This window comes from Phoenix dactylifera, chromosome 7, assembly GCF_051530095.1.
Source record: "Phoenix dactylifera cultivar Ajwa chromosome 7, Ajwa_hap1_PhDact_Kaust_v1.1, whole genome shotgun sequence".
NCBI lineage: Eukaryota > Viridiplantae > Streptophyta > Magnoliopsida > Arecales > Arecaceae > Phoenix > Phoenix dactylifera.
This window is the reverse complement of record NC_143196.1, coordinates 25,410,639-25,427,089: the sequence shown is the minus strand read 5'-3', so window position 1 is coordinate 25,427,089 and position 16,451 is coordinate 25,410,639. Positions and strand designations below refer to the sequence as shown.

The window sequence follows — 16,451 nt, the reverse complement described above, 5'->3', positions numbered from 1 at the left end:
CTGAAGAGCACTACTTCCAGCATCACTTATTCCATATGGCAGCTGGGGATTGGTGCAATTCATGCATCGTGTGGGTGACGAGTAGGCCCCATGTATTAGACCACCAAGCAACACACCAATAATGTGAGCATAAAAATAAGTGATGAGGTGAAGTATTTTTCTTTGTCTTAAAAAATATATATCTTAAATCTCTTCACTTCTAGGTGATCATGTGCTTTTCTTGGAAACTCTTGGGGCCTAAGCATTGTTTTTTGGTATTTTTTCTATATTTGCATGATATGTTCAGAGTAAGTTAGATAAGAAATATCGGGATATAAATATTCTGATTAAAAGATTTCGATACAATAATTAAATGCTTTTGGTGACAATATGGTACCCAATGATCCCATAATAATTGGGGATTCTGCCTAAAAAATCGCTTAATTATTCAATTTATAGGAAGCAGCTTTTGCTTTTTTTTTATTTTTTTGGTAAAAATGATGACTAGAACATTGATCTCTTAACTACTTGCAAAAACAATCTTATGCTTCTATTAGGTGTGCATCCATATGTGTGAATATTTGCATTCAAACGAAGGTAGGGACACAATGGTCCAAGATGTTGGAAAGAATGTTTGAAACTTGGATTAAGATGGAGTGTGAGATTAATACCGAGCTTTTAGTTGTAACAGTTTTTGGATGATATCATACGTGTTGGACTAGATGGAGCTCAGTTTTTGGGTACTTGATGAAGCTTAGTTTAAGAAGGATAAGTAAACTTTTGGAATTGAGTTGGAGTTCAGTGCTTGAGTAAATGGTGTTTAACCGTGTTCACCGGTGAATAGAGTTTGAGTTTGGATGGAGTCTGTGGTACGGCTTAGCCATATGACCTCTCATACATGAGTTCCTTTAAATGTTATTTGTAGAGAAAAATTATTAAGAATATATATTTGTAGTTATTCATCTGTTATCTCTCTCCCATCTCCACCCATCTATTCCTTTTATGCCTTCCGTGTATTATTTAAATTTAAAACCCTTTGAGGTTCTTCACAAGGAAGTCATTCCTTCAAGAACAAAGTAATATAACTCTTTTTTCCAAATGTGAAAATTTTGATTTTTTTCTTTTGCAAAATTCCATTAATAGTATCTAGATTACAGGTTACCTATAATTTAATTAAAATGATCATTTATATATTTCGAATATTTTGATCCCCCTGCAGTAACTCATATCTAGCTGAGTCAGCATATAATCCATATTATTTAATCAGATTGAGAAAAGAATTCTCATGAATTTTAAACTACCAAATCAGCCCATTGATATCGATGAAGTCAATTTCTTAACACTTCATTCTTCAGCTATTTTAATTTCCTTGACAAGTAACTCCCTAAGAAATGGCACTAGGGATCAACTAGCTCTGTCAATAAAAATGGCTTGGCCAAATGATGGGCCTACTCCTGCTGCCAAAATGCTGTCATGCTTTGCATCCGATAAAGATGGGGAATTTTGAAACTGAACACTGCTTCATGGCACTGTGGCTCTCTTGACAAGAGAATTCCGAATTCCCTTAATAAAAAAAAAACCAAAGAATTCCAAAGGATACCATCACAATCTTGTGGACTAATGAATACATTGATAAGGTTGCATGTAAGAAAAATATAAAATATATAAATAAATCTATCTCATTCTATCAGCTTAAGCCTTTAGAACAAGTGGTGATTTCAACACTGCAAAGATAGGAGGCACAATTCCAAACCTTTTTTTTTTTTTTTCAGTGTTGCAAGTCTCAAGGGTGCTGGTTGGCATCCCACGACAAATGGTGGTTGGTGGCAACAGGCATTGCTGTGGTATAGCATGGTACTTTTAGAAACACCAACACCAAGCTACTTTGCCTTGTGGTAGGTTGAAACATCATATATTGAATGAGCCCCCCAGACCTCTTGTTCAAAGGCAAAAGGTGTTACCACGAAGCTATAGAAAAATTTGCTCTTTATGTTAACTTGAGTGGGAGGTTTTGAGGTCCTGAATTGGGAGACCTCACTCTCCTATTATTTGTAAAGGTGACAGTAGGGAGATTGCTTCTGCGCTGGGTTGTTCTGGAGAGAGGATGAATCTGACAGTGTTTAGCTTGTGATTGGATGGCTTTTAGTTTTTGTTTATCATTTCATGCGCTTAATGCTATGATGGTTAATCTTGCATCACCATTTCTTTAAAAAATTATAGGAGTAGAGCTAATATATGGTTGCTCATACAACAGTTTGAATATTATCTACTATCTTTAAACTATTTACTATCTATAAATCATATGAGTTTAAATATATATATATATATATATATATATATATTTTATGCTATTTAATTTGTCTATTTATAACCATGGGATGTATAAGCGTTGCATATACTAAAGATCTTTAAATCGTATAAATTTTTGATAATAAGAAGTTTAGAGATAATAGGAAACATCCAACAGTTTGGATTATCGATATCAAGCCTCCAGCCCTCCAATCAGGACCTATCTTATATGGGTTATTATGACGACACTTACATTTTAGCTCTACTCAAATTATAGAGCTCTTCGTAACAAGAAAATGCAGGATAGAAAAAACAATATTCTTTATCAATTATCCATATCAAATTTTTCTGTTGTTATGTAGAATGTTATTATCTTCTCCCTCCCATACCTAATTGATTGGGTGTATATGCATATTCAAATGATCCACTTATGTCATCTTCCAAAAACAACATCTTGGGCCAACTCCTGGACCAACTCCGGAGGAGGTCGTACATGCCTTTCACACACCTAATAGATGTTGAGAGTAACAACGAGATAAGGGAGTTAAGAAATAAACTCCCTTGACACTGACTTCAAACTACAAGTGGAAGATATGGTTCACCTCTATCCACACTTGTTGAGACTAAGAAACAAACAGTTCACGTAAATAAAACCACTTCCTCTATCAAAAGAACATAAACAACATCATTAATATGAACCAATGTTTCATTTGGGCATATTCTCTGAGTAATACTTTGATAACAAGTTGCAACCCCGTCCAATATGCTAAGAGTTTACTTCTTGGTGTAAATTATTTGTTCACTCTCCGGATATTTAGGAGAAGATTATGTCAACTTGGTGCACGTTCAAAGAATACGATCAAATCAAAACATAGGATAGTCTCTTGCACCTACTCCCCCATCTTTTCAAGATCCAATATAATATTTAGATAGTCTTCAGAAATAGCCTCCACTGGTAGTGAAATTGTAAGCCCGTATGCATCATCAAACATTTGATGGTAATCCTAACAGATGGCCGCTAAGACTATAAACTGATTCAAATATAGTGAAATTACAATATTGGTACATGATATGATATGAGACGACAAGATGTATCAAGCATCGGTGTTTATGAAACTGCATATATCAATTTGGTACAGATACAGTACGGTATGTTCGGTATAGTACGATACCGGCCGGTATGGCGAATCTACAGAGCTTGCACAAAAATCACTGTCATTCCTTCATATTGATTTATGACTTGGCAGCCAGCTGGCTGGTGAAGTAAAGTGTGAGGCCCAAGCTAAGCTCTAAGAGCATCAATGGCTGAAAGCTAGGAGTTCACATCTTACCTGACATTTGACAAGATGAGGACTGAGATTCTTAGCCTCTTCTCCCATTGCCTTGCGGTAGGAATCCATTATCCTTATTAAATCTGTCTGATGTCCTAATTTCGAGCCCCATTATCTTTGTTGAGAGATTTTTCTATTCTAGTAGTCATTAAGAGCGGAAATTTAGATTAAATTTGAGGAGAATGCGGTGATATTGTAGTTTGTAATTCTTTCATTTGTATCGAGAAATTAAGTTATAGCTGATTTTTGTTAAGGTTTAGTAATATTACTTATCTAAAAAATATTGATATTACTTATCGTGAAATTAAGCAGACAAACTCATGACGAAGTGTTGCTGTTTTCCTTGCAGTCTTGTGGGCTTCGGTTGACTCCTGCAATGACCTACACAACCATCAGAACAGATGAGCCTAGGCAAATTTGCCTTAAAAACAAATTTTGATTTGGACTTAATTACCTGTGTGCCCATGCATGTCATTATGTGACAGAAAAAGAGAGAGCATCCATAATCGGTGACTTTCTCTGCATTTCTAGGCCACCATGTGTATGAGTTTCACATAAGAAACAACATTAAATGCCCCAGAAAACCATAGGCCAAAAGTTACACTGAACTTTTCTCTTTATGAGATTTTTGAGATTCTAACAATTTTTACATTTCCAAGATTTTTTATTGTGATATATGATTTTTGTATTGCACGATCATTGCGTAATAAGAGATTTAAACTTAAATTGTTTAATAAACAATGGTTCAATTCTACTTATATATGGAAACTAGAAATATAGCAATTACATGAATATATTCAGATCTAAAAAGAGTTAGGCATTATCTCAACACATGATCATGTTAGGTGTTTCATTTATCTTATTGATTATGTTATAAATAACGGGCAGGTCAACACAGTCAGGTTGCATCGCCTAAAAATTAAAGACTTTGTTGCAAAGCTATGAGCCTCGCATTGCATGGTATCCATGGTTGTGATATGTTAACTAAAAGCATTGAACTACCAGATGATCTAGCAAGTACTGATGTAACTTGTGCCACCTAATCATGGTATGCCATACCGTACCGAATTAGACGGTACCGAACGTACCATACCGATAACCAGTAGCATACCGACACTCAGTACACCAAAAAATATCACGTATCGTACCGTATCGACACTATGCTAGTGTGGCACCAGTACGGAGTCCAGTACCGAAACGGCGAGCCTTAGACTTAATTCATGAGATAAATAGAAGACATGACAAAAATATGCGTAGAAACAAACTCTTAACTCACAGAATTGCTCAGGAGCATTTTAAAATTTTTATTGATAAGCAGAACTGGATCATTGTTTGTCATAGAGTTTTGAGTCTGGATATATTATTGAGTAATGATCATGTTCGACCATATATATCCATCTGCATATTGACCCAGAATTAGAAATGTAAAAATTTGCTAGAAAGTTCGATAAAAAATTTCATAAAGATTTTTAATGCATTCTTATGTATGTTTTGAACTTATGATACATGATAAATTATGGACTATGGTTTTCTGAACTTTTTATTAAGTTTGTTGTGTATAATCCATACTTTTTGTGGCCTAGAAATTTGGTAGAAGATTTCTTTCTATCAGGCACTTATGTAAGGGTGTGTACACAAATGAGTACAAATCAAAAAAATCATTCTTTCTTTAGAAGGTAAGTGCTAATAGCTTGGCTATGTGGACCATTATTCAAGTTGAAACCAAACATCAAGGGTGATACCATCTTCCTCTTGGTATTTCTCCTAAATTTCACCAACATTGTAACCCTCATTTATTTATTTCCATCAGTATACTGTTCTTTTTCTATTTGCTAGACCTAGAAATACTCTGTTATGGCACAACAAATAAGCTTTGGAAACCATGGCCTAGACTTTGTATATCTTTGTGTTGACCGTGACATAATTTTCAATTTAGAAGATTTCCTAGAGCTGTCATCATCCACCATCTTTAATGTGATGCATGGACCTCTTTTATCGAATAGTTTCGAATTTGATTGCTTACCAACCTAATTCATATAGTGATAAGAAGTTCCAACATACCTGTCAAGCCATTTTGATTTCACAGGCCAACTGTATAATATCTTCAACATTTAGGATGAAGAAGATTTTTTAAGTTTGACAAAGAGGCTTCAAAAACATATTGTATCCGCATGAGTATGAGTATGCTATGTAAATGACTTGTGGGCATCATCATCATTATCATCCACATTGGTATTATTGACTTAATTTGACTTCATTAAGATGGTTATATCATCCATATGCGAACCATAAAAAAGTCAAGTGAAAAAGAGATTACATCTCATAATCCATCTTTACAATTCGGACTTAAATAGGCGGCGAAGAGCAGAAAGCTTACTTAAATTAAATAACATAAAAAAAGTTATAGTTATATTATACTTTTCTTTTCGTTTGATAGGAAGTCATTACTGACAGTCCCGATCTGAAAGAATCATTGAAGCTGGATCATAGAAAGGATTAAATCTGCATACATGGTTCCTTTTTTTTTCAACTTCTCTTTCAACTGCCAGATCTTACTTATATGAATTAAGAATTCGGGTCAATTGGATCTCAATTGTTCAAATAAAGCTTGTCTCTTGAACAAACAAATGAGTTATATTATAACTACGTTTATAAATGGCTAGAAAGCTAAATACAATAACAGCATAGGAGAATTAAGTAGATGAGAATCAGGCCAATGTACACAAAAACCACATACCTCACATCATGCAGGGTTTTGGATATGGCGAATTCAATCCCATGGAATACACCACAATATCCTACATGAAGGAACAAAGAATCACCACAATAATATATGAGGGATGGTAGGGGAACATGTCCCCTTTCACGGCACAATGTGGCATGAAAGTCTAATAGCCTATCCAATACATTTTATAACCAGGAAATAACTCGCAATTGTCATGCCATGTACTTGTCTAATAACACAAAGATACTAAAACAATCTATCAACAAGGGCACTCTCTTAAGACAAATTTGGAATTTATGCTTCTTTTTGCCAATAAGGCAATTTCTGTCAAGTTTTTTGCAAGATAATTCACAAATCAAGTTGTTAATGTTAGCAATAGAAAAGTTTCATTATTTTTTCTACCTAGGACTGAACTAGCTTATGTCCATTACAGGTCTTACCTTTTAGGACATAGGTTTTCCCATCAAACTCACTTTTATCTGTCATTGGTACCCCTGCCTATCATTCATGGGCTTGGTCCAAAAAAAATATCAGGATAGAACTAAGCTGATTGAAGCCTTAGGTATATAAAACAATTTATCAAGATATCCGAAGAATTCATACAATTAGGGATAAAAATTAAAGTAGTTACAATAGTTGCCGTCAGAATAATTGAAAAGTTGAGTTGGTGAATAAACTATTATGATGATAAATTTGATCATATCCACCAGATTCTCTCAAGATCACCTATGAAGACAAAATCATGTGGACACATTATTCTTTTTATGATAATACTTCTTCTTTTGTACATAATTTCATGTATAAATTTCTGTATACAGTCAACAAAAAATAACTGATCGGTAGTCATCCACTTGATCTTTCGCTATCTGTTGATCTTGCTACAGTTGCAAGCTTGCTGTCATGCCTTCCCAGCTCCAGATTTGGCAACATCTGGAGGTGCTTCTTTCTACATCGCAACAGCTACTTGTGGCCTCTCTCTTTCTTCCAGCCGCATAAAGACTACCTTGCATCGTGAGCTGCCTCAGAAATCTTGGCAAGAATTTTTTGTACAGGCAAAGACAAGCATGGTGCCGAGATAGTTATACATATTACTGTAGCTTCTATATCCTAAGCATATATTGATCTGATAAAGAGTTTTTCTCTTCTGATACTCAACTTTCTCAGAAGCAGAACAACCAAATGGCTTCTATTTTGGACATGGATAAGCCCCAGCCATCTACAAGTCAAGCTGTGGTATCAATATCTTGCTTGTTGAAGGTTCCTTCTAATGCTTGGTTAATTGATTTGGACGTATTAGACCACGATCCCTTTCCCTCAATCTTTACCGGACCATGCAACTCATGTCACGCCCCAGATCCGGAACATGACATGGCCGTGCTACTGAGGGGTACAACCCACGAGAACACAAAGCCAACATTACTTTTTGCTTTCAAATTCCATCACAACAAATATAATAATTAAATATCTAATTTCATCAACTATTAAATAAAACCAATATTGGTTCAGAGCATCCAAATCCAACATCAATACCAGACCCATCACCCTCAACATTCAGAAAATCATTAGCTGCAAATTTATGGTCAATACTAAATTTTTTCTACAAAATCGTCAAGCTTGCTAATGCGAATTCCAAGCTTGGACCAACCTTCATTCCTACTGATTCTTTTTTCCTGGAAAGAGAAAAAATAAAAGAGGTATATGAGCGACACAGCTCAAAAAATAAACCTTTCAATACCTTACTGGATCAAGCACAAGTTTTTCATGTCAATGCATCATTTAGAAAAAATAATAGATATTCCAAAATAAGTATTTTATAATACAATATATTAAAAACAAGTCATAAAGCAAATCATGCATGAACAAATCATCCATCTTTCATAAACATAGTACTAAGTTCATATTGCAAATAAATTCATAAATCGTTCTTCATATCATGTAATTCTATCATGTATCAAAACACTGATCACAGATATTCATGCTATGGTCACTATAACCCGTGACAGGGCCATCTTCGTAATCGACAAGATATCATAGTTCATATTCATTACCAACTTTAACCCATTAGCAGAGAACCGTTTTTGTTAGATACTAGCTCCAGAGTATCGATTGACCCCTATTTCTAGAAATGGTCATAGTAATTTGAGAGCCTTTAAAAAACTTATATCTTTTTCTTAAAACATATATATAAATAGATGAAAAACACTAAATGGCATGATCAGATTCATATTTCATAATAAAATTATTTTCATCAAAACATTCATGAAACTTTCTTTTATAATAAAACATGATTTTCATAATACATATATCGATCCATAATTTTAAGAAAAACATGATATTTCCACAAGCAAATTTTATGCATGGAAAACATGATCATTTGAAAAATAATAAGAAGTGCAAGATTTACTTATCTCTTCCGTCTTAAAATGTCAAACTTTACTAGGCCATTTAATTAACCCTATAAAAATATTAAAAACAAAATTACTTTCTGTTTGACAATTTTAATCGAATTAAAATAATAAGAAATAGGGACGAGCGTTCGACGATTCCGAGTGGGTCAGGCATGAGCGATTCGATCAACAAATTATAGGGCATGGACTCGATCAGGGAGGAGGCCGTTTAACATAGTTCATCATCAATAGGTTTCATGGACCTTGACAAGATCTGGTGATTAGTCCAGTAGGCGACCCCAGGTACCCAGGCAATTCAAGGGCTTTTTTCAAGGGTCAACTCGGATTCGCAGATCAAGTAGACATAATCCGACTTCAGGTTTCTTGGACATTCTAGAGAGAGAAAGTGGAGAAAGAAGAGAAATTAGAGACAGAAAGTGGAGAGAACAGGGGAAGGAGAGCCGTGAAGCTCCCTCTCTCTCTTCGTCTTTCCGTGAAGTGGAAGGTGCTCAGCGGCTGCAGCCGCTTGTGGCCGTCGACCCCTTGCGGTCGACGGCCCATACGGTGCCGGCGGCTCGCCACGCCCGGCGACGGCCGGCCAAAATGGGAGAAAAGAAAATGGAATAAGGGAACAACAGGGGAACACGTCCGAGACCAATCCGACGATTTGCTGGCTAGATTCGAGGTGGAGACAGCGGCCCAAAGGCCGAAAAAAGGAAGAAAGGGAGCTTACCTCGTCTCCGATGAGCTTCCTCGGTTGGATCGACGGCGAACCCCCCCTAGATTCGCTGCGGAGTAATAAGAGATCTAAACCTTCAATGGAAGATCTTCCAAAGTGGACGCCAAAGGAGGGAAATAGAGGTCCTTTAATAGCTAAAAATCGGTTCAAAGATGGTAAGCTCCGATCTCCCTTGGTCTCCCCTCTCGGCAGAGTCGAAGGAAGAAGAGGACTCCTGTTCAGAGTCCGATTCTTCCTCTCCACGCGCACAGGCCGTATAGGCCTTAGCTCAATGGGCTTTCAGCCCAATTCATGTGTGGGCCAGTCAGTGGACCAGGCCCTCACACCTCATAGCCACTGATGCCCTGTTCACCTACCCAGTGGCACCACCTCTTGTGTTAAACATGTTGGAAGAACTATATCACCTCATTTTCATTTAGACAACATTTTTTGTGTGCCTTCCTATTCTTTCAATGTTCTTTCAGTCAACAATCTAGATGCTTAAATTGTCCATAGCTTTCTTCCATGCAGTGTAACATGGACACAAACACGAATTGGATTTGGACATGTGTCCAAAGTGTTTGACTCAGCAAGAGGAGAAAAACGAGATATAGGAATACATAGAAAAAAAAAGTTAACTAAAATATACATTTAAGTGTTGTATAAAAGAAAATATTAAAAGATATTATTTGTTATGGTCGTTTATAATGTGTGTTTCTCATCCATACTTTCCAATAATCTTAAGGACTTCAGGAAAATGACAATTTGCAAAATCATTTTAGTATTTACATTGTTAACCAATCCCTAGAAACCACGAAACCACATATTAAAAACTATTATGTTGGGTTGAACTCATTGTTGAAGGAGTCAGCTCTCTACCAATTTCTAAAAAATGCAATTAATAAATTTTAATAACTATTCAACTGTCTGATGTGTATCTAACTTGGATAAGTATTGGAACAAATTCTAGGAGCTGGACATGAGTGTCCGGGTAACATAGCTTCCCTGAATTTTGTTTATTTCAGGACCTCGTCATAAAGAAGAGAAACAGGCAGAGAAATTGATAGATGAGGGCAGAGTCTTAAGTGCCTGCCTCTTGGGGCTTCAAAGGCCAAATATCAAAACTTCCTTACTGTTTCTACATATTTTCTCTAATTTTTTTTTGAGAGAAAACTCCTCTAATATTTTGAATTTGTTGTTGCTTTCAAATTTTATTTAAAAAAAAAAAGTGGTCAAAGTAAAGTTGACAACATCTCCAAAACAAGATTTCCTCTTTATAGTGTCTCTTATATATCTGTCCAGTTTTCATTATTGATAACCTACAGAAAACCTGAAAAATGGAAAACCACTCAAGGAACAAAGATACTTCACTATTATTTATTTTAACTTAGAAAAAAAAAAAGAAGTGGAGTCATCAAATATATTTATGTTCAAAATAATTAACAGTTCTCACTAACTTCATTATAGAATGATACATTTTTTGTCAGAAAGGTTGGCTTATGCATCTTATATAGTATCAGAGATAGTTGTATCACTTACAATAATGTGCACTTTCAGTTGTTTCTACAATTGCACAATACCTATATAATCCTGGTAACAGCCAAATAGTGGTGGAAGAATCAAAGATATTTGTGCTCAAAATAATGTCACAAGTATTCATTTTTAGAACGAAAAACTTTTTTGTCAAAAAGGTTAGCTTGTGCATCTGATATGATATCAGAGTTAGCTGTATCACTTACTAGAATGTGTGCTTTCAGTTGTTTCTACAGTTGTGCAGTCCCTAACGAATCCTATTAACAACATGCTCTCATTATTAATCCTTGTTACGGTTAGATTCCTACCATGCACTAAATCCTCAATTTTTTTTCAACATCTCCCTCACAAATTTTAACACAAATTATTCAATTTGCTGTATCTACATTATATCTACTATACCACAGGCTCGACACTCCTAGATAAGCGATTCTGAGCAATCGACTACATGACATGTAATGCTTTTTTTACACTACTATGTCTTCTATCAGGATCCAGATCACCAGTGAATCTCTCTTGTCAATCTCTCTCTTAGAGGGAAAATGTTATGCCTTCTAATTCTAGAGATTAGTTACAGATTCTCAGTTTCTCATGTTTTGAATTGTTAGACATATATGTATATATAGAGAGAGAATTTACATTGCTAGCTTGTCGGTTCTAGGCATATTATTATTTGTTCTGGTCTTCTTACTATTGTTTTCAAGAACTTTGTAGAGGCCAAGGATTGGAACATAGCATGAAGTTGAAAGCTTGCGTCAACCAAAACAGTTGCATGTATCTTTTTCTAAGTTATCATTTTTTATGGGCTAAAAGCTGGCAAAGCTCTCACTGACTACCCTTTTCAAAATAATGCAAAGTCTTTGGCATCTTTAATTTAGTCCATTGGTTATTAAGGTCTTGGAACTTGAACTTCAATTGGTGGCTATGAAAGCATTTATGTTGTACGCTAATGATACATGTAACTTTACTAATCTATCTTATTCCGTATCATTTCAATATTCATCACATTAATTAACACTATAGAGTAAAGACTAAACCATCTTGACACACCAATCAAGCTCCATTTTATTGGTGCACTCACATTGTTTTCAAAATCGGCCACTATAGCTGTTATAGCAGATGCTATAGCAGCTGCTACGTATCATAGCAGCGCTGTATGGTGCTTGGATGAAAGTTCCTGATATGATCAGCAAAAACCTAATATAGTGGCTGCTACGCTATCGGTTCAAAGCGGGATATTTAGTCCATAGCAGGCCGGACTTGTTTCCTATTGGATTGGTCCAACAATCAACCATCCCAATAAGTTGATTAAAGCAATGGCTGGTCTAGTTATTTCATGCTCTAGCCAAACGAAGCGGTCTTGTTATTTCATGCTCTAGCCAAATAAAGCAATGGACTCCCTCTCTCCCTTCCTCCCTCTCCCTCTCACTCCCTCTCTCTCTTTTCCTCTCTCTCCTTCTCCCTCTCCCCCTCCCACTCTAGCTCTCCTTGTTTCGGTACGCCCTAGAATAGAATGATACAGACCCATATCATGCCGAATTGGTCGTCTACCGGTACAACCTCCAGTACCAGTTTGGCAAACCTTACTTCATAAAAAAATATTAATATGCTTAAGTAGGCTGTTTGGGTAATAATGCCCGCTATACCAGCTGCTATCCATTATCTGCTATGAAAACCTTGGTAGCTACATGCTTGCCATCTTCTTTATAATACATTGTCCATATATAGAGATTCCTAATTCATTCGTACTAACTAGTGTAATATATCTAAGTAGAATGACTATAACAACATTCATGTAAACAACATTCATGCAACTAACCTTGCAGCACACATCTCTTCTACTTACCTATCATTTTTGGAATTACACTATTCTTATCTCCACCTAAATTATTCTCCCTCTTTTTTCATTGGGCATACGCCCTGGGAATGTATCGACACTAATCCCTTGGTAGTGGACATTTTTAGACCTTTGAATTTACTTGTTGCATCCTGCTTTCTGTTGATGAATGCAGAAAGCTCTCTATGAAAGAAACTAGATGTCTTATCTAGGGAAAAACTCCAAGCATAGAGAATACCTTTATCACAATCCCTCTGCCTGACAACAAGGAAATTCAGGGAACACCACCACATTGGAGAAAGTAAGCGCTACCTCCACAATGTTACCTCTACTCAAAATCTTCCTTCTCTTTGCAATTTTTTAAAATCCTGAGCCTTATATGCTTCATACATCTCCTTATGGCCATTAAATAAAGTTCCATCTCCTAATGCTCCATATGTTCTTTTGAACATTCTTTTCTAACTTAGGGTGTTCTTTTGAGTTTCCTCTTATTATCCATGTCTACACCTCATAGGCATATGCTGAGACATCCTCTACTCCTAATGTTTGTCTTAAGAGGCTTCTCACCATTTATGTTTACCTATTTTATCTATTGAAAAGCAAAGAATAGATCATTCAAGTACTACTTCAGTGACCCATAAATCATACTAGTTCAGAATTACTTCCCTGACGTGAGCACACATGAGGGCCCAGTATTTATTTTGTCACTATAAATTGTTATTATCAAATCAAAATTCTAGAAAGTCCATCTTAATATTTTATTCTAAAGTACTGCCCTGCCATAAGGTTGGGAGTATGGAGTGAACTAGATACCTCCATATACCAACTTAAAGCCTTCTACTTGTCATGTGACAGTCTTGTGGTTATGTCATGTTATGCCTATTTAGCATATGGAACCTTGTTAAAAAAATGAAAAACACATGATTTCAATAAAAATAAAGTGATGATATATACAGTGTGATATTTATTTGATGGTATATTCGATATGATATTTATATGCCTCATTCAATACCTCCTCATATTTTCCTCACATTTCACCATCTTGGTTTGATTGCTCTCCACTGCCATTTGCTGCGCTAGATGCCTCATCTAATTGCTCATTTGTAGACAATTTAGCTTCAGCACTGTCGGTTTGAATTTTACCAAAAGCCAAATTTATTGGCCTTCCCATCAATTTCTGCAACAATAACAACATAGCATGAATCCAAATAAAGAGATACACATAAGAAATTTATAGTTCTTAAAAAGAGCTATAAGTAATGCATCATGTCCATATACAACTAGGTCCAAATCTACCTTCCCATTGAAAGTAGCTATTGCAGCCTCCGCTTCTTCTTTTGAAGCAAAGGAGACAAATCCATAGCCTGCCGATCTTCTTGGATTGCTCTGGAAGACCACTTCAGCAGATAAAACATTCCCACTGGCATTAAAGAGTTCTCGAAGATCATGAGACCTTACCCGCCAAGCTAAATTCCCCACAAAAACATTGTATTTCGATACAGGAACCATTGCCACTGAAGAATCTTTTTTCAATGATCTGGCAAATTCCACCTTAATCACTCGACCATCCAAATCCTAAATTGCAATCAGCACAAAGATAAGTTAAAATGAAAAGACTTGACAGATTATCTCATGGAAGAAAAGAATTGAAGGGGGCCTGATTCCATGACCTAAAATACTTACATATGAATTCAGATTGTTAAGGGCTGCAAGTGCTTCTTCCTCCGAAGCCATTGTGACAAATGCCAATCCTCTGTTTCTAGTGCTGTTGTACATTGAGAGCTGGACAAAGAAAGTCCGAATGATCAATATATACTACATATATGGTGATAGAAAACTAAGGGAGACAACAAACACAAGATAGACCCTATTCAGACAAGATTGACTAACTGTCAAACACAAAATAAACAGAGGAATATATATTAACCTAGCCTTTGTCATTAATGTGATATCTCGATTAACAGATGATCATGGTACGCCATGCTGTAATAAAACAGATGGTACGGGGCATATCATACTATACCGATATAGTGATAGCATAGCATTGGTACGGGGCGTGGTATTGAGACGGCATATCTTGCGGATGATCAATGTCAAGGACAATAAAAATACGAGTTCTTGTACAATCGCATTCAACAAAAGTTTGAAAGCCATGAAAGACAGTATGAACTTGATAGTCAAGGTCGTTACTAGGTTTTTTGTTATTTGTTTCTTCCGGCCATCGTAATATGGAATATTAAATATTTGATTCCAATTGGCATTGCTGTTAACTAACCTAGATTACAGCACAAGGCAACTGAAATCAATACTGAAGTCATCAAATTCCAGGACTGCCCTTGAGACAAACCACTTAACAAAGCGTGCTCTGTCCTTGCTTTCTCACTATACTTTCTTTTCCTCATCTTCAAAATTTCCAAATATCTTTTTTAGCAGAACAGATTTTATTTAAGATTGTGATAGTTTTCTCTTTCCAATCCATGTCAATTTTGAATTTGTAAACAACGATGAAAAGCCACACTATTCCACGGATAACTGTATTAGCAAAGCAATGACATAATAAATTAAATTAAAACCAAAACCGAAATGGTAGCCAAGAAACACTCCAAGATTTAACCTTCCCACCCCATCCCCCCTCTTCAACTTAGAAGAGAAATGAATCCATACCTCGACATCAGTCACGGTTCCGTGCTTCTCGAAGATATTTCTGATGTCCTCGGCGGTGCAAGTCCAAGGTATATTCTGCGCAATCAGCCGCTTCCGAGCCTCCCTCGAGATCTCTGCCGACTCCTCTGCTGCTGCTGTTGCTGTGGCCGAGCTGGTGCTGAGAGTGGCGATAAAAGAGAAAGGTCGCTGGAGGAAAAGGATTCCTCTCGTGCTGCTTCGAGTATTGGGAATCCTGGGGACGGAGAAGGGGAAGAGGATTTGGGTTTGAGAAGGTTTCGGGAGTGGAGGAGAGAGATGAGGCTGGTGAGAAGAAGGGAGTCGGGGGAGAAGAAGCGCCATGGCCGAAGGAGCTGGCGCTCTCCTTTTTTATCCGCTGTGTGGCTCAAATGAGATTTTCCAACTGAAGCAATCAAACACTACTCCCTAAAAAAGGTTGTGGTTTGTTATTTTTCTTTTTATCTTCTTAAAAAAGCAAAGTTTTGTTGCTTACCAGCACGCAGCGACGGCTGGATTTATCCGAAATGGAAGAAAAAAAATGGATAGCTTACCAGCATATAGTTTTTTATAAATTTTTTTTTTGCTAAAAAAAAAAAAGAAGGGGGAGAAAGAGACAAGCCCACCCCCGCGTAGCACGAATACCAGCCCGTGCATTTCGAACTCGGAACAATTTGGTTGGAAGTAAGACCACGCTCTCACTAAGCTACCACCTCAATAGTAATAAAATTTTTTTTTTTGCAAATATATTTATAACAGTCTTAATGTTATATATATATATATATATATATATATATATATATATATATATATATATATATATATATACAATAAATAAAAAAAATGCAATAGCTAAATCCTATAGCTCTCTGAGATTTCTGCAGAAAATATATGCATTTATATTTAAAAAATTAATAATAATTAAATGATCGAATAAAAAGTAAAATAGAGTTTCCAAATCTAAATTCAATTATTTTCTGCACGCTCATCCTCT

The 16,451-nt window shown here is 36.0% G+C and overlaps 1 protein-coding gene across 10 annotated transcripts; it reads right to left on the bottom strand.

The window, feature by feature from the left end:
• Window positions 1-3,345: 3,345 nt before the first annotated feature.
• On the bottom strand, window positions 3,346-15,895 carry LOC103696125 (RNA-binding (RRM/RBD/RNP motifs) family protein). Of its 10 annotated transcripts, none has more exons than XR_005507374.2 (7): window positions 15,464-15,883; window positions 14,483-14,581; window positions 14,096-14,374; window positions 13,812-13,976; window positions 6,337-6,397; window positions 4,054-4,126; window positions 3,346-3,980 (listed from the first exon to the last, which is right to left on the bottom strand). XR_005507374.2 is itself a non-coding variant. In XM_017840369.5 (6 exons), the coding sequence occupies exons 1-5, from the start codon at window positions 15,800-15,802 to the stop codon at window positions 13,827-13,829; spliced, it is 795 nt and encodes a 264-aa protein (XP_017695858.2). In that variant the 5' UTR covers window positions 15,803-15,884; the 3' UTR covers window positions 7,776-7,994; window positions 13,812-13,826. The 10 variants fall into 10 exon arrangements, 3 of the variants coding, with proteins under 3 accessions (XP_038972921.1, XP_017695858.2, XP_017695855.2); XR_005507376.2 differs by having other exon boundaries at window positions 3,346-3,970; XR_005507375.2 differs by having other exon boundaries at window positions 4,054-4,118.
• Window positions 15,896-16,451: the final 556 nt, after the last annotated feature.